The sequence below is a fragment of the Amblyomma americanum genome, chromosome 2 (genome assembly GCF_052857255.1).
Source record: "Amblyomma americanum isolate KBUSLIRL-KWMA chromosome 2, ASM5285725v1, whole genome shotgun sequence".
Taxonomy (NCBI): Eukaryota; Metazoa; Arthropoda; class Arachnida; order Ixodida; family Ixodidae; genus Amblyomma; species Amblyomma americanum.
Genome location: NC_135498.1, coordinates 42,238,596 through 42,262,876, shown reverse-complemented (window position 1 = coordinate 42,262,876; position 24,281 = coordinate 42,238,596). Strand labels below are relative to the sequence as shown.

Genomic DNA, 24,281 nt, shown 5'->3' with positions numbered 1-24,281 from the left:
TGGACGGAGGCAGTTTTTTTGGTTTCAAATCGTCTTTCAAATCTATAATAATGTGCACATGTTTCTTAAAAAATGCTCTTGAGCTGGGCACTTCGCAAGCTCGCCTTTGTACCCGCTGACAAGTATGCGATCTCGAACTCGCCACACTTCTGGACCGAGCGAAATCTGCCTATTAGCACCTCGTTTGATTTCACTTGTCGCCATCTTGTGCATATTACTCCGCTAAATGCAATTACCTTCACCCTCCCGCGCGTTGCTTGCGATTGTGTTACCCGGCTGCACAAGCATGTATACAGTGGGAAGGTCAGTAATGATGAACTATCACCAGTCGCTCGGTCAGCGACCGATCCCACAAGTGGTATTGGTATGTGCGATTTAACGTGCCGAAGCAACTCAGGCTATAAGGGACACCGTAGTGGAGGGCTTTGGATTAAGTTAGACCACCTGAGGATCTTTAACATGCGCTGACATCGCCCAGCGCAAGGGTGTTTTTGAAATTTCACCTGCATCGAAATGCGGCCGCCACGGCGGGGTTCGAACCAGCGGCGTCGAGATCTGCAGCCTATGTGCCTCACCACCGTAAATTCAAGAGAGATTTGACCTTTGTAGCACGATAGGATGAGTCATAGCAAAGCAATAGGCATGCGCTGTACATGGTTACGAGTCGAACCCACTAATATGCGGTAGGTTAGATACTGGTGCGTGGTAGTGATTTTCACTCCCCTTTCTGTCGTGCATATTTTATAATCATCATCATCATCAGACTGACTACGGCCACTGCAGGGCGAAGGCCTCTCCCACGTCTCTCCAATTAACCCCGTCCTTTGCCAGCAGCGGCCGCCGTATCCCCGCAAAATTCTTAATCTCATCCGCCCACCTAACCTTCTGCCGTCCCCTGCTACGCTTGCCTTCTCTTGGAATACACTCCGTTACCCTCGAGGACCATCAACTATCTTGCCTTCGCATTACATGCCCTGCCCAAGACCATTTCTTGCTCTTGATTTCGACTAGGATCTCATTTACCCTCGTTTGTTCCCTCACCCACTCTGCCCGCTTCCGGTCTCTTAACGTTACACCTATCATTCTTCCGTTGCATACTACGTGGCTACTTAAATACGTAGTATGCAGCGTGTCCCTGAATGCTTTGGGAAACGCCGCTCCAGAGAATGATGGCATTTTTGCAGCATCGCGTGTCATTACAGGATCACAGCATCGTCGTTATCAGTTGGGGGGGGGGGGGGGGGGGGGGAGACGTACATCTCTGCTGATACCCCACTCCTAAGCCAGCCACCTTGACGACGTCCCCACCAAATTCCTGACCTTGTTTGTCCCGCTGATGCTCTGCCACGTGAACTACGACTAATTTTTCTTGGCTCGCACTGTCTGAAGTTGGGACCGGATTGGCAGTGTAATACACATTGCTTGTCTTCCTCCAGTCTAGGTCTTCCTTTTAATCTCAGTATGAACACGAACAGGACTATGCAGTGCTTCTCAATTGTGAAGTGTACCGCGAGCGTGATCGAAACAGACATCATCATCGGGCTGCCGTGCGCCACTCACGTCATGCCCCTGGAGCTTGAAAGTGCAGCACAAGTTCCGCGGTTATGTCTTTTTCAATTTATAAAGGACTTGCACTGGTGTCACAGTAGGGACCATTTCGCAGAAAATCATACTGCATATCGCAAAAGATGGCAGCAGCCAAGGGTGAGGTCCGGTCGCCAACTACCCAATGGCCGAGTAGCTTCCCACAGACGCATGAAAGCCGCCGGTATATCTGAGTGATAAATGACAGCGGACCAAATGGACATGAAATAAAGAATAGAAAATTTACAGTTTATATAATACGGTCCCTGGTTGTAATGGAGCACATGTCACAGACCGGAGACCATTCTTACTTCGAGCACAACAGTGAGACTTCCAGATGCAGACAGACACACGTCATGCAGCGAGATCACACGAACTGAAAAATGTGGGACTCGTTAGCCTGGCAGTTAAGATAGACTAACAGGCAGGAACACCAATAAGAAATCGCAGGCTGATCCCAGGTTAATGTTAAGATTGTAGCATGTGAATACTTACGTGCATTCTTTTTGCTTCTCCTCAGTTGACCGCTCAACGATCTAGAAGTTCTGCCTTCGGAAAATGGCGCATGCAGACGGGCGGGGAATGGTCACACAGGGAAGAATTCAGAGCCGAATGTCGGGCGAAAGCCTGCAGAACCAGGACACGCGCCCGACAGCACTTTACGTGTCTTCTTTTTCTCCTATCCGCACAGAGAAATGTGCACGCGCCAGTGCTGAGCTCATGTCACGGCAAATGAAAATAGAGGGAAAGTGTATGAAAAGAGGGGAGAGAGGTGGAAAGCTGGTAGCGTATGCTTCGCAAGGTGAGCCAAGCCGAGCGAAAAATGTTGCGGAGAATTCGTCGCAAAAAAAAAATAGAAATTATGCGACACAAGACGCGCGCTGTATAAGAAATACTTCAGCAAACTGCTCTCCTCACTGAACGCTGGCCTATCCCCTGTCGTCAGTATGTGCCATGTCACTAAGGCAACAACAACAAACTGCGAAAAATAATGCACATGCAGGATATCACATCGTGTGATATACACATCACAGTTAGCAGTATTGGTCGTACTACATTTTGCTTTTAGATTGATTGCCTTCCCATCGAGTATTTTATTTTGGCTTGGCTGCCGATTTTTTTTTCCGCTGATACTTGTGTCTCTTGTTGCTGAAGGGTGCAGATGGGTGGATGGCTGACAGGTGGAGGGTCGTAGGTGTGAAACGCATTTTTGTCGGAGGATGCCCCGAAGTGCAAAAATGCAAAAAGATGAGCAAAACTGTGAAGTATAAAGAGGCTCTCAGAAAAATCTTTTTTGGTGTTCACAAATATTTCACAGGCAGGTCGAAAAATAATTTATTTTCTTTCGAAAGAAGTCATGGACCCGTTATTCGTGTCAGGGGTATAAAAAAGCACCGCCATCTTTCGATATTAGTGCTTTGCCTTGTCCCAACAGCGCGACATAATGCAAGTTGCGCATTTTCATTACGTAGCAAAGCGGGTGGGCACTGACCACAGATGGGGATGTCACAAACAAATAAACAGTTATCAAAAAATGTTCTTTAACGTAATCTTGGGAGGATTACGGAGTATTTCATCCAGTTATATTGGACAGTTTAAGTTAATCACTGCCCTAACTAAGGCTTTCCCAACACTCCTATAAGACAACGTGCTTTCAGATTATTAACTGGAAAAAGTGTCCGTTGTTTTGGCGCTATATGCTCCTAAACATTCACGTCACACAACGATATGCAAGGCAACCGGTTGGCGCTTTGACCAAAAATGCATTAGCTAAGGTCTTGTAGGACTAGTTGGTAATTGTTCATATTTGGCTAAAGGCGCGACGCACACGCCGACACAAAGCAAGCAGACAGGTCTGAGCACTCAGTCTCGCTTACCTTGTGTCCCGCGCCTTTAGTCAAAGATGGGCTAAAATGCATAATTTGTTTTAATCATCTTAGTTCCTTCATACTAATTTGCGCGTGCCTGCGCCGCACCTGCACTATTATTGTAGCTATAGGAGTGCTATTATAAGGACTGGCCAACCGGCGTACATGCTTCGGCATCCTCTTCGACTTGCTTATTTACAGACGTGTAAACGGTACTTGGCCGACTGGAAGCCTCTGCAGCTTAGCTTTATCATTGTTTATTTTACAAAGGAAAGTATTTCGCGGCTTCTTGGGCGCAGTGGATCTGCCGGTTTCATCCGTACGTGAGAGGAAAATTTCTGTACAAGTAACGGCCGTTCAGTGGCTGGACAGGCCGGAAGTTGTTCACCAGTGGTTCCGTTCCGCCTTCGAACTTTCTCTGGAGGTCACGGAATGCTTGCAGCTGAAAAAAGAAAAAGAAATGATGTGGTTACGATTCGGTCCCGTAGCGTTGTGGACCGCTGTTTGAGAGCATATTATGTATTGTCTACCTTCACTGTATGCACGTATATGTAGCATAAATGGTTAAGGTCCACGTTAAGCCTGGTTAAGCCTAGACGGGCTGCGTGCACGACAAAGCCTTGTGTTTGGCGTCTCAGCATGCAACCTATGGGCCCCACTCTGCCAATGGCGTATCTTACCACTTTTACTGATGAGGTCATTAATCCTCTGGTATTTGTTCACGATTTCCCAATTTATTAATTTATTATTCTTTTATTCAGTTATTATTATTTACCGAGGGTGCCAGTGAAGCCTGCGTCTGGCTGCTAGGGAGCACTTTACAATTAATATATAAATAAATTGTACGTTGCTATCATTCGACTTTCCTCAGCCGCTCTTTGCTAGGCCAAATAGGGTGAATGCAATGGGGAGCGGTTCTCGCACTCACCTTACCCTTACAAACATTTCTTTAGACAGTCTATAGACCGTTCATAGACTTCTGTTCATAAAGTCTATAGACTTTCTGTAGACAATCTATAATACATTTATGACCATACACTTTTAGGAGGCTTCTGTTTACACACACTCTGTATACTGTGAATAGACAAAAAGAAGTATTTGTAGGATGGCAATAGAGTCTATAAAATATCTATAGACTGTCTATAGACCATTTTTTTACGAGATAATCGTCACTTAGCCCGTGAAAATGTGATTGGCGCTCCCAATACAGCACAAAACCCAGTTTGAGCCATACCTTGGCGAGGAGGGAGACACATAGTGATTTATAACAGCGGGGATGCAAATTACTTCTTTATATATGGTACATAGCCCATGGGCCCATTCGGGCCATGCATGTGGGGTCGGGGGGGTAAAACGCTTCGCAAGTGCACTGCCATGGAGGGAAGCAAAACTTGTTACACATTTTAGCAAACCTTTAAGAAGACCTACGCAAACATGACGTGTCAAAAAAATTTTAGCACAACTAGTTGTACTTCAGGGTTTAGAAAAGGCTTTAGCTAACAAATGTGGCATGGTTTTGGGCAAAACCGACGTCAGCTGGTAGTTTATTAAAAAAATAACATCGGTAAAAGAAGCTGCGAGCGACTTATAGGTTAGTACGAGCGAATGTATGTTGCTGTTTGTGTAGATACTGGAACGAAAGAAGAATACAATGATCCGGCTTGATATGGGTTGCGGAGACACGCAATTGATTCTGATAAAGTTTCTCTATATGAGATGGAAATGTCAGAAGCTTTGGCTGTTCGAGTTAGGGCAGGGTAAGTGCGCTTTTAATATCTATGACGCTTAAATATATAGAGTAGTTTCTGCAGATAAATCTACCGGCTCTTTTTGTTTAAAATCTCGAATTTCTTAATAAAGTTTTACTGACGTGGAATCCAAATCAAGAAGGCATATTCTATTTCCGGGTTCTACCGCCGCGTTGGCCGAGTGGTAGAGCATCCGCCTCGCATGCGGGAGGTGCGGGGTACCCCAGTGCCGCCGGGTACCCACCGGTGATAAAATGGGTACAAGTTTTCCCCTACTCTGGTGCTCGGTTTATTTAGGGTGGAATGCTTGTGAAATGGGTCTTTGACCCCACCTTGAGTAGACTAAAAATACATTGTGCTGTGGCGCTCATTGGCCATAGATGCTCTTGCGCCATAAAAATCCATAATCATCATCATTTCCGGGTTCTATTTTCAGGTTGTGTCAAATTACGAGGTCATTGAGTAGAGGTTTCTGTGCATGATATTTTAGGTTGTCCTGATTGTGCAGTGCATAAGATTTCAATCCCTTAAGTAATCGTCCGTAAGTGCTCTCATATTGCCACCTCCCACAGCGGGCAGGTTGTGATGACGTCGCAAGGTCACGTGACCTGTGGCATCATCGCCCTCTCGACCAATCGGCGACTTTTGCGACTAACGCCGGACGCAACATCGCACGATGTGCAGTGCCACTGTGGGCAGGTGGCGACTGCACTGAATTTATTTTAATTAATTTAATTGCCACCTGTCACGATGGGCAGGTTCTGATGACATCGCAAGGTCACATGACCTCTCTCGACGAATCGGCGACTTTAGTAACAGAAAGCCCCTACGATTCTGCTTTATTTTCATTAAGGCGTTTGACCAGCGCAGCAGCTTTTGCTTTTGATACTTAAAAGGGTACAGACACGAAGGTTTTTGGCGCCCGTTCTTTTGCCCTGAAAGAGGCCTACACGCCCAGTAATCATGAAGACGAACTCAAAACAACAGCGCGCAGCTTCAATAATTATTTACAAACGATTTCGTACAGGCAGTTTCGGTCTCCGTCGGCACCAGCGCTGAAGTGGACCTTGGTGGCATAGCTCGACCGCTCAACCAAGACTTGCTCATTTCTGATGACGTCGGCGCAACGCCGGCAAGCGCCAAGTTCTGGTTATTTACAGGGGAGTTACGTGACGTCGCGATTATTCGGGTAACTGCATCACGACGTCGTTGCAGACGCGGGTGTAAATTCGGAGCGACTCCTTGTGAAACATTCCGAATCATATTAAATTATGTTCAGCTCAACGCCTGCGACTGTCTTACGCCCACCAAACAAATCGTATTCTTCGTCTGCGTCCGAAGTTGTGTGTCTGTACGCCTTTAAGCTTTCGCTGCGTGCGATGTAAGGAAGAGGCCCCACCGACAACTGAGCAGAGCCCGCACGGGTGGGTCCTCACTGCCAGTGACGTGCCGACCACGTAACAGCGACGTGACCGGTGACGTCACGGTCACGCGATTTCACATGACGTCACGTCACCGATGACGCGACAGTGTCGTCGCTTTCACGAAACGCGTTACGCCAACGACGATGACGCTTACGTGCCAAGTGAGCCACTAACAGGTCCACTGTGAAAAAAAAAAAGAAATTACTTCGAAGAATGCCCCGCCGCGGTGGCTCAGTGGTTAGGGCGCTCGACTACTGATCCGGAGTTCCCGTGTTCGAACCCGACCGCGGCGGCTGCGTTTTTATGGAGGAAAAACGCTAAGGCGCCCGTGTGCTGTGCGATGTCAGTGCACGTTAAACATCCCGAGGTGGTCGAAATTATGCCGGAGCCCTCCACTACGGCACCTATTCTTCCTTTCTTCTTTCACTCCCTCCTTTATCCCTTCCCTTATGGCGCGGTTCAGGTGTCCAAAGATATATGAGACAGATACTGCGCCATTTCCTTTCCCCAAAACACCAATTATTATTATTACTTCGAAGAATCTTTGCCCTTTCCCAAAATGTTCTATTTATTTTTATTATTTATTTATTATATTAGTTCAAAGTTACTTTTTAAATGTACACCTCACCCTGAAGTTGGGCAGAGGGCAGCGGTACAGAGACACGGCAACATTTAAAAACAACACTGGAGGCTTTATATTATCTAATAATTCCTTAGGCGTTCTCCTTCAGGTGTTCTCACACGTTCGCCTTTGGCAACTGTTGCACTCCCCATCTTTTTTTTTTTTTTATCTGACGAAGGTACGACACTCGCCTGTTGCTCGCTGACTTTGCTCGGTTCAGCGAACACCGTCCAGATGACTGCTTCGGAGCAAGGCGGCGTCGTCAGGGAGCCGTCGTAGCCATAGAAATTGTACGCGTTCTGCGGGAGCAGCTCTCTCAGTGCCGCCGTACTCTGCAGCTGCACACTCGTGCTCTGCTCCAGGCGCATTTTGCGCAGGGCTCCCACGATGCTGGCCAGCGCAGGGTTGTCAGTTGGGCTAACCTGTGGTTCAACACAACGTTTTTTAGAATTTTGCTACTTGTCATGAAACTTATGCTAACGCTAGGAGATACCTTTATTGTCACTGTATTATAGATTATTTTCTATCAGCACCTGGACGCTAGTCTAGATGTATATTTGGATTCGAGACGTCAACACTCATATTTTAGCCAGACTTCATTGAAATCAGTATTTATGCACGCGATGTCATGAGCATTCCGAGACACTTTTGCGGGTGAAGCGTGATGGTACTGATGCAAGGTTTTTTCCGGAAAGACTTTCAATACTTTTTTTAAATAGGCTCTTTGAGGTAAAATTATGGTTTCTGCGGCATAGTTTAACCAGTGTTGGCGGACACCAGAAAACCAATGAATCGTTTAAGCTATATTAAACTAGATAACTAGTTTCTAATAACTACATTTTTAACTATTAGCGTTAGGCGCCTGGTTGCAATGAGAGATTTGTAGCTGGCGGTTACTAACAGGCATAGTAGTTAGCCTTATTAGACAGGAAAAGTAACTCGGCATGTGTGCCACGGAGTGACGCGATTTGATAGGCATCGTTTGGCGCTCACCGCGGGCTGACGACTCTCGAATTGCGCGAGAAATTTTCAAAATTTACCGAGCACAACAGCAACAGTAATCGTGTTTTTGAAATTCCAAAAACTCATGTGGTCATTACTAACGGGCAGCTAAAATTATCTAATAACAACTAGTCTCTGAACATTAATAGTTAACAATTTAGTTATCAGAAATCAGTTAACCGGCTAACTAAGACGATTCACCAAATTTCTCGCGTCCGCCAACACTGGTAATTTGCGCGGAAAAAACCATGATTTTACCTCAAAAAGCCAATTTTTTTAAAGATTGCCACAATTTTCAACAGAAAAATTATGTGCGATGGAATCTTGCTGAGCGTTGTGGAGTTTCAAAACGACGTGGTCGAGGCAAGAAAGATTCCTTTAAATATGGTCTGAGTTGATAGCGCGCAGGAATATCTCTGCCGAACACTCATATAGGACCAATTGATGCCTCCACAGTTAAAAAAGGAGTGCTTAATATGTGCCTGAAGTTGCCTATTATACTTAATTTTCGCCTCCTTTCTAACATGAGCAGAGCCGGTCACTCGCCCACCGCACGTGTTGATCAGCGAAAGGAGGAATGAATGCTCTAAGCTTGTCTCCTGCCTCGCCATACACTCGCCATACACTGCCTCGCCATACACACATCTTACCTGATAGAGTACGGCTATGACAGCCAGTCCATCGGGATGCTTGATGGCCTCTTCATCCGTGGCGTACCTCGTATTCATGTGCACCAAGTGAGCCTGAAATCATAAGCGAGAGAGCTTAATTAATTGTACCTTCGTTATCTACGAGAGCTGACTGCAGGTTATTTTATTTCACATCTCAACCAAAATTATAACATCAATTAAACGCATAAATCTACGGTTGTTTCGGTTTCAAAATAAATATTTATCGTGGTACGTAGTAATATTGCCAGACGATCTGCTCCACTCATTAGGAAATGATAGCAACCTGGCTATCTCTTTGGTATCTACCAACGGCGTTCCAAATCCTCGAATCGAATTTATAAGGCCGCCTGCAAATCCTATTAGGACAGCTGCAACGGTAACTGTATGACTGGCATTATGCTAAGCACAAGATGTTCTGCGCTCTTGATTGATTGATTGATTGATTGATTGATTGATTGATTGATTGATTGATTGATTGATTTAAAACACGTTTAGTCCACTTCGTCTTTTGCCTACAGACGCTGCGGTTAAGGGAATGGAGAGTCTGCGTAACCGCCAGGCATAAACGAAACAAGACAGCGTAGAGTTAAATGGCGTCAACGCGGTGTCTTTCATCGCCTGTACGAGCTGTAGCCAAAAACAGGGTCTTTTCAATGAAGGATCCTGTCAAAAGGTAGAGGAACTTTGTGAGAAGCTCTGCGGCTCGATTCCCTCTTCGTACTCAATTTCCCTTCAATACGCTTATCTATATATCACGACCTTGGGCTCAAGTGCACTCGCTGGACCCTTTCATTCATGCTTGAGACAGTGCATAGTCTGCTGCTGCAGTCCTCCTTTCTCCCCTATCTCTTCACGTTCTTCTTATCTTCCCTTGCGGTGCAGTGAAGCGAGACTGCCACGACGCAATTCCTTTCGTCACAACTGTCCCCTCCCTCTCGTTTGTGGACCTCTCTATCGAGGCTGCACAGGACATCGGACATTCGTCAGGAAAGTGCTGCGTGTTTGCCCTATAAACGCGATGCATTTAGGAAATCGGTAGACTGGTGCCACCAAATATGCAGGCGAACTGGACACCGACGTCGACTTGGCGCGGTCCGAGTAAAAAGTGGGACGAATTCTCGTGTAAGCTTCATGGTTATCTCCAAGATGTAAGTAAGTGTTCGCTATAGCGTAAAGCTAATCTAGTCAACCCCTGTCTACGGACACTTTTATGTTTGTACATTTGGCAAGCTCTCGCAGGTTATAGCTATAGCCACAGAGCTCACACGAGAGTTCAGCCCAATTCTTGCTCAGGCAGCAAGAAGCTGGAAGCGGTATCAACGACGCTCTTATTTATCAGTGTACCCACAGCGCCCTTACAGCATTACACTGAGGGGGGGGGGGGGGGGGAATACAAGATAAGAGCGTAAATGCAGGAATTACATCAACAATCAGAAATATGCAACAATAGAATCAATTCAGCATAGAAATAAAAGAGACATTTGATACGACAGTTGCACCAGAGCAATCAAGTTGATTCCATTCCCAGATACTTCGGGGAAAAAATTACATTTTGAAGAGGTCTGTTCTACAGTATATTTCTTTCACCTTGTTCCTGTGATCTGTACTCGACGAAATGAAACTGGGACTCAGCATGTACCGGCCGGGCTCTATACCTGTTTTGGAATGGAAGATATTGTGAAAGAATTTCAGACGAAGGATTCTTCTTCGTTTTTCAAGCGTGTCCCAGCCAAGACTGTGTTTTGCAGTTGTTACACTGAAGTTCTTTGAGCAGTTGTTGAAGACAAAGCGGACTGCCATGTTCTGTACTCTTTCTAATTTACCTAATACCTAACAGGTGCCGAACTTGGCATGCGACAAGCACCATGCTACCTAATGCGACAACCAGAATTTGAACAAAGAAGGGCGCGTCATCTGAGTTGCAGATTTGCGAGGCATCTCCAACAATTTGTTGCTAACAGAAGCACGCGCGTGTTGATTGTCTGGAGCCGAGGGTGACGTATTCCCAGGCGTAACTTACCTCCAAGGGAAAGGGTCGGCCGTCGATCAAGTGTTCAGAACCGATGGCAGAAGTGTTTCCCCAGTGGAAATGGAACTGGCGGAACCTGTAGTAGCCTCCGAAGTATGGCCCGGTGAACAGCACATTGCGAGAGTCCCCCGGGGTCGCAATCACTGTCTCGCGAGGGCAGTGACAATATTCGAGTAAGACACCGCACACGTGCACATCGTGCTCATAAGTCAGGTTTCGTTTCAAGCATGTAAAGCACACCGCGATAGGATACAGAATGTAACTAAAGCGCTAAGATGCAGTTCCCACCGGAAAATTGGACCTTGTCAAACTCACTGACATCGCACAGCACACGGGCGCCTTAGCGTTTTGCCTCCATAAAAACGCACCCGACCGCGGCGGCTGCGTTTTTATGGAGGCAAAACGCTAAGGCGCCCGTGTGCTGTGCGATGTCAGTGCACGTTAAAGATCCCCAGGTGATCGAAATTATTCCGGAGCCCTCCACTACAGCACCTCTTCCACCTTTTCTTCTTTCACTCCCTTCTTTCCCTTCCCTTACGGCGCGGTTCAGGTGTCCAACGATATATGAGACAGATACTGCGCCATTTGCTTTCCCCAAAAAACCAACCAACCAACCAAACTCACTGCGCTTGTGTGTTCATTATGCGGTCGTCCTGATCGTATCATCGCATCCTTGTGTTCATGACTACACTAGCCATGGTGGGGCTAGTCGCTTTTTACTTTCTTTTTTAATATAGGATTTTGAGGGTTGTAGTTTTAGAAGGCTAGTCAGGAGCATTGCATAGCCTACGTAAAACGCAGGCCTTGCAAAAATTTGTCAAGTTTCGTTTATGTTTTTTAGGGCTTTAATGTCCCAAAGAGACTCCGGCTATGAGGAACGACATAGTGAAGGGCTCCGGAAATTTCGACCACCTGGGGTTCTTCAACGTGAACTGATATCGCACAGTACACGAGCCTCTAGCATTTCGCCTCCATCGAAATGCGACCGCCGCAGTCGGATCGAACCCACGTCTTTCGGGTTAGCAGCCGAGTGCCATAGCCACTGATCCACCGTGGCGGCCTTAAAAATTCAAGTCAGACAACTGGATTCAGAACCACGTTAAAAAAAAATACCAGCCGTTTTCCTCAATTACTCCATCTGTAGATAACTGGAACACCTATTTGAAGTTAGATAAACAATAAGCAAACCTCCTTGCATTCATATATGATATCGAATACTTCAGTTCTAATCTATCTGAACGATCGCTAACCGGACATTTTCTTTGGACATACTTGACCCCCCAGTCTTCTCCTCTTGACGTGGGCAGCGCTCTTCCCGGACCGTGTTCGACCGATTTTTTGGCACGAACATTAAAGGCACGTACGTTGGACTATGAGCCTCCACTATTGAAACCTTCTACACGATATCAAGGATGTAAATCTAAACCTCTGTCTCCGTCCTCAACCGATCTTCTACTGACTGGTTCCTTGGCCTCCTTTTCTTTTGTTGCTTGATAAATGCTCACCTTCAATGACCGGGAATGCAAAGCCCGTCAGTAGACGTCTCATAAAAAGGCGCGCGATGCACCTTGCTGCGCTCACCCGTGTGGCCATCGTTGACGACGGAGACATTCTGCAGCGGATCCAGGTAGCCGCGGTAACTGAGCGGGCCTATGTACGAGTTGTAGGTGGTTCTGCCGTTGACGATGTTGATGGGCGACTGGTAGTACCCGCCGCACTGGTTCTCCGCCTCCAGCTGGAGGTAGGGCCACTGCGCGACTCCTGCGAAGCAGCACGCGCACGCAGTACACATTGACGAGCAGATTCACGGATTCACCCGCGGCTGCATATGGAATGCAGAGTACGGACATGGGCAAGAGAGAATCCGCCTTTTTCATTTTCCTGTGCTGCCACCTCGCGTACAACGCTGGAAGCTCACTGGTAGGGTACTGCGCGCCCAACCCGGCCGGACTGAGTGCCGCTCCAGAGCACGTTTTGTTGGAATCTGTCGACGATGGCGTGACCTTGGCAGCACCTGGTACCTGGAGGATTTCTAGGATTGACTGATGGCTGGGTGCGAAGTCCGAGGCAGGCTGCAGTGCCCACCGAAGAGCAAATTCTTCAGTATCTCCGATCATCCGGCATGTGATGCGAACACCAGCTGAGCAAGGGCCGCCGCTTCAGAGATGAAGGCTACATTCGGAACATAATGTTCAATGAAATATCCCCGATCAGTGAGGTTGGCGTTTTCCGCTGTATATGCCTGCCATCCATGAAAGGTGGATACTACATCGTGCACGCCGTAGTACAGAAAACGACTGGGGACAACAGTTTCCACAAGCAATCGTAGAATAGCTACACGAGCTATAAAAGCACAAGCGTACTCGCAACAAAGCAGCTCTGTTAGCATTTCACTGTATTTTCCCACAGCACACCGCTGCATAGGTTAAACAAGCATGCGCGTCCATAAAGACGAGCGCGAAAAGCGCACATTGATCCATTCCGGTGATACCACGCAGAGCTCTTCATCATGGATATGATTCGAACACACGCATAACGCACCTTCTTCTTCTGCCTCTTAATACATGGCACATACCCACACGGAGGGATTGGCCACGGTGTAGTGGCATAAACAAGGAAATTTCCATAGGAGATTATGACAAAATTTTAGCACCATGCGTGAATGCTCTCGTAGCTTCTTTTTCGTTGCCCGCTCCATCGCGCGTTGAAAGCGGCTCACAGCACTTGCCCATTCGGCCTTCTTGCTTGAGAAAGCAAAAAGCGTCGGAACGAAGTCTGGGTGCCGCGGTGACATTCGAGGCCTTCCTGCCCATGAATAAAACACTTCGTGATAGACTACACACGCATTTAAACACAGTACCTCGTCCGTATCTGTCACAAAGTGATTCCCGCACAGTCTTGACGTGCTTGACAGTGCCCAAGGGCGGCCACGATCGTCGAGCCGGCGAACTGCTTTTATCCACGCTTCGCGTCGAAGGCTGTCCCGGGAAGCGCTCGGAAAGCGAAAAAATCCGAGTTTGCTTCCCTTTACATATTGGGCATTGCAGCCGCATGCAACATATTTCGTAGGTATCGCCAAATGCGTCGCGCTGAACGCCCGACGGCTGCAGCAACGCACCCCGCGTAGGAAGCCGGTTTATTACACTTCCACGGCCGGTCTCGAGTGGAGCGCGCGACCCTTCCAATATGTTTCGCGACACCGCCGCCAGGGGATGGGCGCATGCGCAGTCGCGTCGTGAAAAAGGCGGATTTATCGGTAGGTCCACATCTTAATGCCGCGATTAATGTTCGCAACCTCGGGGTCTGTCTTACAAAACAAGCGTTTGCAACAACTGCTTGACCCGCCGCGGTGGCTCAGTGGTTAGCGTGCTCGGCTACTGATCCGGAGTTCCCTGTTTCGAACCTGACCGCGGCGGCCGCGTTTCGATGGAGGCGAAACGCCAAGGCGCTCGCGTGCTGTGCGGTGTCAGTGCACGTTAAGGATCCCCAGGTGGTCGAAATTATTCCGGAGCCCTCTACTACGGCACCTTTCTTCCTTTCCTCTTTCACTCCCTCCTTTATCCCTTACCTTACGGCGCGGTTCAGGTGTCCCCCGATATGTGAGACATATATTGCGCCATTTCCTTTCCCCAAAAACCAATTTTCATTTTCATTCCAGCTACTTCAGAGTGTGCCCTCTCTTTCTTAGCAACGCATACTGTGCCCTGTCCAAAACCACCATGCTGATTCTTTTCAGCTCCGAGTTTTAGATATAGTCATCAGTTTGTTCAGAACAGGTCGTAGGGGAATGAGATTTGATGATACTGGTTTTGGGGTACAGTGCTCAGGAGAAAACTATGCCATCTGTACAAAGGCAGTCAGGTACGAGACCAGCTTCGCATCTGCTAGTGCACTGCACGAAGCAAGAAACTACAGAAATTCCAGCTTCCGGCCCGAATCGGCTGCCGACCTATCGGCTTCTTGATTCAATCAAACAAGAACGGCGCTCCTTCGAGCGTCTCGTCAATGCCAGCAAATATCTTACCAACACCAGTAAGCCACCGTAGTAAGTAACGGCACTTGGTTCTCCCCCCGCCTCCCTTTCCACCAGCTTCAGTCATTTCTTCACGAAGATGTTCATCAGTCAGCTCATAGTAAGACAGTCTCCGTGCCCTTTTAATGCGATGCGTTAGGAGGGTTAGGAGGGTCACGAAGGCGAAAAGTGTGTGGAGTCTGCGTCTGTGATAAGCGCGGGGGAAGGAAAGGTAAGGAGAGGCCCTCCCTCTCTAAGCTGTATGACAGAAAAGTGCCAGAAGTAAGTCACGTGTTTTCACAATGGCCACTTAAAGTCTTTGGCCGATGGCACAGCCAGTAGCAACGACGTTGGGCGCAGCGGCGTCACCCACCTTTTTTGTCTGCTGCCCATTCGCAAGCGCATTGAGACGGTGGCCAACAGGATTAACCCTCAAGTCCGGCTTCAAAAAATATTTTTTTAACGGCCTCTCTTTAATTCTTTCCTTCCTCCATGGTGTGAAGCCTTCCCAGGAATTCGGGACAAGCGCTTTTAGTTCCTCTGGCCGCCACCACGCGGCGTATTGCTTTGAACATTTAAGAATAGCGCGTTGACGTCATCCGTGGCGTAAGAAAACAAAATCGGCAGTGGCTTAGCTCGGCAATGCCAGGATATACGTAGCGAAAGATAAGGCACAGCTTGGTTAACCTTGGTTAATCTTGACTGCAAGTCCAGGTTAGTCTGGTTGTCTGGCTAGTTGTTGTCACGTAGTTCGTCGCGCGGTTGGTCACGTGACCAGTCACGTAGTTGGTCACGTGGTGCGGTGCGAGCACGGCGAAACTGCGAGTTCGTGGCCAATGCAGCTTTCGCTACAAAAGAGAAAATTATCGAGTGTCTGCAGAACTGAACATGACAGGCCCCTAGGCTTAGCGACACAGGCTCGGTGGTGGTGTTGATGGTGAAACGGATTTATCTATGAGTATTTACAAGAGAGAGTGGGAACTGGCCATAAGGGCCAGTCCCTTACAAATTATAGGAGGGGTCCCTAGTCCGGGACCCCTGTAGATTCCGCGGCAGCTCGGGCCCTAGCCCGAGTTGCCATGGACGAGTGGGGATTGAGTGTGGACAAGAACGCTAGCCATTCTATCTTCCACGACCGCCAAGCATACTTGCTGCCATTACGGCCACCGATTTGTTGTATCTGAGGGCATAAGTTCTAATAAGAGTTTATTTCAGATCGCTGGTTTGGTAAAAAATAAACTTTTTAACACGCGCTTACCCGAAACATGGCACGAACCTACCCCACGTACCAACTAGATCGCTCAAGATCGCTCAAGTGTACACATTACCATCGTTACTAAACAAATTAAAGCTGAAAGGTCTCATTTCTGAAGGATTACCATATGATGCTGCATTCAACACACCGAGCGCTTTGTGAACATTTCCTATGCCTGTTTTCCCTGAAACCCTTTGTTTTATTGTTTGTTTGTCATAACTTGGTAATCTGCACCAATTGTGTACGTAGTTCAATATTAAGTTCAAACCAATATTACAACCGCATGGGGTTTCTCTTTTTATGTGCGTAAAAGTGTCCTCTTGCGTGACATGTGTTCACGACATTTCTAATTTTGGTTATGTTTAATGTTAGAGCTTTTATTATTTGTTTGTTTACTTTCTTGTGTTGTATATAACACATTCTAGTGTAACTGACGCCCGCTGATGACTGCCAACTTTTGTAACTATAGGGCCTCGTCAAGCTGCCACCGGCGCAGCTTTTTGCCCTAGCCACCTTCTTTCCGGTAAAGAAAGTAAATTAATTTTAAACTTCAAACTGGTTCACCCATTTAGTTTCCTTTCTAGAAACCCTCTGCTTACTTCCTGTCTGCCGGACTGCTGTCACCACCACGTGACCATATTTGAGTTTGAAACCCACTAAAAAGAATCCTGCCACTCAAGAAAACAAAGGCGATTGCACCGCTCCACAAAACATGATTGTTCGCGCAGTTTGCGAACTTTCGCAGTGCCATAAATTTACCGGCTAAACCACGGGTTGTCATATCTGATGTAGGTGGGCATCGCTTCGCAGCTGGCTTGTAGCCCGCTCAGTAGTGGCACATACTGGGTAACGCACCTGCTTTGTCACATCCATAGCTACAGCCACACGTAGCAGCACAGATAACTGGCCCTGTATTGGAAAGGGATGGTTTTACACTGGCCCTTTGTAGGCCCAGCCTTTGCCAATACATTGAAAAGGATGGTTTTAAGCTGGCCCTTTGTAGGCCCAGCCTTTGCCAATACATTTGCCATATTCGGCCGATTAGCTGTGCTGCTATATGTGGCTGTAGATATGGATGTGAATAAGCAGGTGCGATATATATACCCAGTATGCACAACTACTCTGTGGGCTACGAGCCAGCTGCGAAGCGATGCCCGCCTACATCAGATATGACAACCCGTGGTTTACGTAGTAAATTTATGGCACTACGAAAGTTCGCAAACTTCGCAGACCCGGAAACTGTGTGTCAGTGCTTTCCTCGAAATGTGCGCTTAACGGAAATTTGCATTCCGCTGAAATCTCGTTCAAGTGAAACTCTTCGGCATTGGATGCGTTAGATTTCCGGTGGGTATTTTTCCAAATTTTTTTCAGTTGCTATTTCGCTGCAGTTCCTACTCACGGAATGCTAGCTTCGCTCTTGAATGCGTTATAATATAGGCTTCCATTTTTACACGTCGTTCTTGCCCGCCTCACGCAAATATTTTTGTTTATTTTTGCCGTTGTATGTAAAAATACACAATTCCCACTGTTCCTAGTTGGAATTGCGTATTTGCTGGAGTGCCTAGTGTAGTTTTGTTTATGGTGGTTTAACGTCCCAAAGCGACTTACGCTACAAGGGACGCCGTAGTGACAGGCTCCGGAAATTTCGACCACATGGGGTTCTTTAACATGCACTGACATCGCACAGTACACGGGCCTCTGGAATTTCGCCTTCGTCGAAATTCGACCTCCGCGGCCGGGATCGAACCCGCGTCTTTCGGTTCAGCAGCCGAGCGCCATGGCCACTGAGCCACCGCGGCGGCTTGACGGAGTGTCTGTATGGTTGTATTTAATTCCTTGGACCCATGACTAGCCTGTGGCTACGGGTCCCGCAGATATTGTTTTACTCATCTTTTTGTTATTCCAACTATAAATAAAGAATCCGAATTAGAATTTTTAAAATAATAATACATTATCGTTGAAATGCAAGGAAGGAAGTGATCGCAACATTAGGTGGCAATACCTTATTTTTTCCTTCGTTTTGAAACACACGATGAAAACGCCAACTTAGTCCAGGTGTGGAAGCCGCTTTTAAATATTGAACACGCGAGTGCTTTAATCTCTTCTAACAAATAAGAGGAAGTGAGTTAGATATTTTGCCTGTAGCAAAAGAGAGTTTGTGAGGCAAGCAGACAGGGCTCATTCGTGGCGCAGCCCTGCACGAAGCCTAGTCGCAATTTTTGGTTGAATTCAACGTAAACTATACCATGACGTGCCCGGGTGACAGGGCGTATGAAGCAGTGGTTGTTCATAACAAAACTTGACGTGAACGAGACGAAGACTGGCAGAGCAGACCGTTCGTGCATGTATAATTGTGATGGCCGTTTATAGCTCCATTCGACGCGAAAATAGAGATTTTTAACGAGACATGCGATTTGTGATGGTTGCTAGTAATTGAGTTGAACAGCGTTAACTAGAACAACGCAAATGAAAAACGGATCTCTGGGCGTTGTGGTGTGGGCTCAGAGAGAGAGACAGATCAGAAGAGGCAGAATCGGCTTTTCGGTGGTTGCTCATAACTGAACTCGACAAAGTATAGACGGATCCGGGCGAGGCAGACATCATATGAGAGATCAGACGAAGTCTGCGGTGGGGAGTTCGTTTCTAATTGAATTTTTGTGCGCGATCTTAACCTCGCGTCTGACCACGAATTCACGTGACAGCTGAAACTAAACTGTTTGGTTTGCCTCAAACTGCTTCATACTAGTTTTTCTATTCATTTATTCCTATTTTTATTTCTTTCCAATTGGATTTTTTTCGGCATTACAAGGAGAACGGGGGGGGGGGGGGGGTCTGACGAACTAATAAGGCTAGAACAAAAGCACTCTAAAATGACTTGCAGATCCCTTAGAATTGAAAATGGGTGCCTTTATAAATAAGTGGCAGTAAATATCAAGACATAAGATAAAAACTAAATGGAAACCGGCTAATAAAGTATTAGGCATGATACAGCAAATGTAGTGTTGTGGGCAACATCAGGTTTCAAGAAATCGTTTTGGGACTCATGATAAAACAGTGATAAATTATGTGCAGCTTTGCTTAAATAGTCCTCAGGCCATGAATTTTTTTGTGATTTCTATTTGAGCCTCATAGTAGAGCACTTACGGAGCTCCTGAAGACTCTAAAGATAATGAAAACCAAGACAGAGGCTTCAGCTTACGCTAAATAGGTCTTGAGATTCAGGGGTATTTTGTGTGCTCCAACTAAACGTCTGTGAAGAAAACCACGGGACCAGGACACATGTTGCTAAGCGTGTGGTCTCTCCCCGAGCCTCAAAAAACTAGCCGAGGGACATTTAATGGAGTTGTGGAAATTTTCGCGAAACCTGGCTCGCAATTTTGATTTGCTGGTAAGCGACGTCCCGAATTTATGAGCTTAATTATAGTCGTTTGCGCGTGACTCTGTGTTCGAACCGGTTTGAACTTCTATTGGCTACCTACGAGCAAGTGGTTTTCGTGCTCTAGCACTAAGGATTCCGATCTCGAAAAACCCCGCTGTCTGTTTGAGTGTCAGAATTAAGCCAGCTATAGGCCTACAGAAATAAAAAAAAAAAACTATGGTGGCGGCGCGAACAGATCAGCTTCGCTGGCCACTGCACGAGTGCACTGTGCTGTCGTCGCAACCGACCACGTCTCGCAATAAACTGCCATCCACTCGCTATGTGTATTGCATGTCGAGGTCTTCATCAACTTTCATCCGTGCTCTATGGAGGCAGAACACACCGCGATCGCAATGCCCTCTCAAGCTGCCTTAAGCGGTCTGAAAATTTTAAGAGGATTAAGGAGTCCAAAACAAGGTCCCCAATCACCAATTTCGCCGATCTTTAGCTGAAGCCTGGCGCTGAAATCGTAGTCTGTAGCACAAAGCGAAATGAAACACGGCGTACTAACGGGCATACTTCGCATTTGGCCAAGTAAGCTAAATCGGCTTTAATTTTCCAACTACAAATAGCTATTTTGTTTGTAATATAGCATGCGCTCCCGCCTTCGCTAATCACTTACATACAATACTGCTTCATTTTTATTTACTTTAGACGAGCCAGTTCTTTTTTTGTACTCCATTGGTAGCGTTGCATGGGACACCCTGTATACTGCTCCGGAAAGACACGGTCTAGGGCCACCAAAAGCAAAGGCCCTAACAGGGCTCGCTCACCGTCTCCGTAACTCCATTCGTCCGCTCCACGGCCTGCGAATGAAATATAAAAAAGAAAGAGAAAACAGTAATGCAATTCGAGGAACACTGGGCGTGCGAAACACTGAGTTATTTTTGTCGATGCGTAAAGAAGGGTTCAGCGATTCCATTTCTTTAAACAGCTACTTACATTTCCGCCCAAAATGCTGCTTCTTTTGTAACAAACTCGTGAGGCGCGTATACCACCTTCCGCAGGGATATGACGATACCTGCAGACGTCAGCGATGATTGATGCGATAAGAAAAACCGTGCCGGCAAGTTTTGGCAGGTGGTGTTGGGAAAGCCACCTCACACAAGGCGTGGACAAAAGCATTAATTATGCGAGTGCTTAGCTAAGTAGGAGAAGCTTAAAGAGGCTGTGAAGGGGGCTCTAATAAAGTTGCGGCATACCTGGGATATTGAAGCACGCCGCTTCACGAATAGTGTCCAGCAAGAATTTTTTTTAAATGTGCCTTGTAGAAGCGGAGTTATCTGTAGTTAAAATTTTAATTTCAGCGTCTTCGCGCCTTTCCCTCTCCTCTCGTCACTTTTTGCAAGCTGGAAGGTAGGCGCTCCTTCGCCCCCCCCCCCCCCCCCCCCTCTCTCTGGGAGCGGAGCTTCCCGACCCGCCGGAGCTAAGCGGCTTATTGGCCGCGGCCACGGTAGCTGCCTGACGTCTGAAAGAATCTAACCAATGGCCACTCTCACCATGTCTACGCAGATGCGGGGGACGGAGGAGGGTGCGAGCATTAAAAAGTCGCCGGGAAGGGCTCGCCAACATTGACGCGTGATTGTGGTTCGTCTGCTGCGTGTAGAAGAGTATTATTTGGCTCTGGTTTTCATGGCAACACAGTGCAGTGATTAAGTGAGTTAATGGGCCCTCCTCGGAAGGCGTTTCAGAGCCCGTTTAAAGCGGCACTGGAGGGTTAGCTGGGGTGACTAGGCAAGAAGTAACTGATTTCAGCAAGAAGTAGATGCATTATTTAAATACTTTTGAGAACAAGAAAACCATAGTGCACGGGGGAGATAAGCAGGGGAAGGAAAAAGTGGAAAGATGAAATATCTTGCAAAGAAAACAACAGGACTAGTCAGAGAAGCATGATAGCAACTAAAGAGAGGCACAAGTAAGGCTCAGCTTTAGAATGAAATTAGTTCATAAGCGCATAAAGCTATGCGAAGCGATCGGATAAGGGATTACTTAAGGAGAGAGAAGTATGCGAACGAGCGAAAAATCTCTCAACATTTTACTTAGAGCAAGATTCACTGGATGACGCCATATACGGGAAGACCATTTAGCCGCCGCGGTGGCTCGGTGGTTATGGTGCGCTGCTGCTGACCCGGAAGGCGCAAGTTCGATCCCGGCCACAGCGGTCGCATTTCGATGGAGGCGAAATTCTAGAGGCTCGTGTTTTGTGCGATGTCAGTGCACGTTAAAGAACCCCAGGTGGTCGAAATTACCAGAGCCCTCCACTACGGCTTCCCACATAATCTGGGTCGCTTTGGAACGTTATACTCTATAAACTAAACTAAATTAAACTAAACGATTTACAGATGAAATGACAGTTTTCGGGCTCATTCACACTTGAGAGTCTCAGAGGTCGCGCGACTGTTTTGGTCGAAAAGCGACAGTCGCAAACGGTCGCGTTGGTCGAAAAGCGACAGTCGCGGGCCAGTCGCTCGCTGCTCGATTTTGCAGCCTCGCGACCGCGAGTCGCAAACCGCTGAACCAATCAGCGAGAGAGCCGAGCTTTGGGCAACGACGCCGCTCGCGGGTGCGCCGAGCTGCGCTTCCTGCTCCTTGGCTGCCGTAGTCATCACTAAGCGTAGCTGGTCTCACATCGATGGCGCAGCTGAGGGTGTTTCGGAACTGACCAGCGCTGTAACCAAGATGCTACTTTCGTCACGCCTTTATTGTGAACCCCGTCTCATGGTAATATAAAAATATGCTCGATTTCCGCGACGTCTTCAGCAGCGGAGAAAGCAGACGCCAGGCGATCGAGCCGCTTTGGGCAACAGCAGCAAAGCGGCTATGAGAAGAAATTTGCTTGTATCCAGCAGCTCGGTATTGGCCAACGACCCTCAAAAGTGATTAATTTTTGAATTTCGACTTCCCAGAGCATGGTACGAACGCGAACAAAAAACATACTAGCACATTTTTCTGACACTAGCGGCCGGCATCCAGGCTGGCTGGCAGGGCGCTTGTACGGCCGCGGTGCACATTGTCGCTACATCCTCCTCTTCGCTCAGGTCGTCGCAGTAAATTGCTAATATCGAGGGACCAGAGCACTTTCGAGGGCCAAGCGCGAGCGCAGGAGACGCGGCCAAAGCAGACGAAACTCTCGAAAGCGCGCGAACGGCGTCATTCCCAAGAGTTCTCATTTCAAACGAGAATCGAACGAGAAGGCGACCTGCAGGTCGCCCTTGGAAGTGTGAACATCGGTGTTGTCGAACTGTGATGTAGTCGCAGGCGACTGCTGGTCGCGTGACCTCTGCGATTCTCAGGTGTGAATGAGCCCTTCCGGTGAGCAGTTTCGAAACAGCCGAAGGAGACGTTCGTCTTGCAGTGGCTCAAATGAAACAGTAGCTTAGTATGAAAACCATTCCTTTGATAGAGCAGTGGATATGTCTATTGAGGAGCCGAATTCCGTAACCATTCTAGTCACTGTTTTGTTATTCCACCATTGGTAGCTGCGACTCGTGATGTTATGACTGACAGTATAACAAGAAATGCCTGTCAGGTGATTCGGTAGTGTAACCGGTGGAGACCAATGATAACAAAATAAAGGTATAAATCGCGAAGTTAATCATCACAAAATACGGCCCAAGGACGCTTACATGCTACTCGTCGTTTTGGAGCAATGGCTTTGGCATTGGGCTGCAAAGCCCAAGGCAGTGAAAACAAATCCCGGACGCATTTCGATGAAGGGAGAAATGCGAGGTCTTCGTGCGCTGTGGGATATATGTGGGCGATAACCATTTCAGGAGCTTTGTACACAATCGTGCGCGTTGTGAATTCGCAGCTTTCTCTGGTAATATGCTACAGCTATGCCATTTCCTTATTTAATACGAATTAAGCACTGTTGATATTCACAAGTGGGGCGCTTTTCTGATTAGCAACCGAACGCAGTAAATAATTATTCTGAACGCACTCAGCAAGGGTGCGCGTTTTTTGCCGTGCTCTTGTAATTTTTTCAGCCGTAATAACATCTTTTTTTTTCATTTCTGTCGTCATATAGACACTAAAATAAAAGTGTTTTCTCGATCGCTGTAGTACTCACGTGACTAATTCGTCTATACCGATGCTAGAATTCTCCACCATTGCGACATTTTATACGAAAATTTGTGCATGGGCACGTTTGAAAAGAATAATCGTTCCTAGTTACTTTTCTTGCGTTACAAACCTAGGTAATTACATTTTTAATGTCTTCGTTGACAAATTAAGTGGTAAGAAAGGAATTTTATTGAAGAGAAACTGCGACCGGCGCTTGATAGGGTGAAAGAACCGCAGGTGGTCGAATGATTAATCCGGAGCCCCCTATCAAGGCGTCCCTCGAACGCCCACGTGCCGGTTCGAGCGGTTAAACCCCGTATACCACATATCGGTACTCACATGCACCCAGCAGGAACAAGCAATAGCAAATCCAACTGGCGATATTCTTCACATCGAAAGTGAAACAACCCATAGTGATGGGCCCTGCAGTGATGTGGTGACGCTCCTACCCTAGACCAGATAGGCTTCCGGCTTGCGGCTGCTGAAGCGACAATAAATAGCCCCGTGAGCGCCCTCTCCTCTTTGATGTACCCGTCGAGAGTTGAGCAGTCCGAGATTGAAGTGAACACAAAGAACAAAGCCGAAA

General features: G+C 47.3%; 1 protein-coding gene across 1 annotated transcript; it reads right to left on the bottom strand.

Annotated features, from left to right (window-relative positions):
* Window positions 1–3,631: 3,631 nt before the first annotated feature.
* LOC144118513 (carbonic anhydrase 7-like) lies at window positions 3,632–24,193 on the bottom strand. Its single transcript, XM_077651434.1, has 7 exons — window positions 24,035–24,193; window positions 20,407–20,439; window positions 12,530–12,709; window positions 10,940–11,091; window positions 8,899–8,991; window positions 7,438–7,668; window positions 3,632–3,894 (listed from the first exon to the last, which is right to left on the bottom strand). The coding sequence occupies exons 1-7, from the start codon at window positions 24,105–24,107 to the stop codon at window positions 3,766–3,768; spliced, it is 891 nt and encodes a 296-aa protein (XP_077507560.1). The 5' UTR covers window positions 24,108–24,193; the 3' UTR covers window positions 3,632–3,765.
* Window positions 24,194–24,281: the final 88 nt, after the last annotated feature.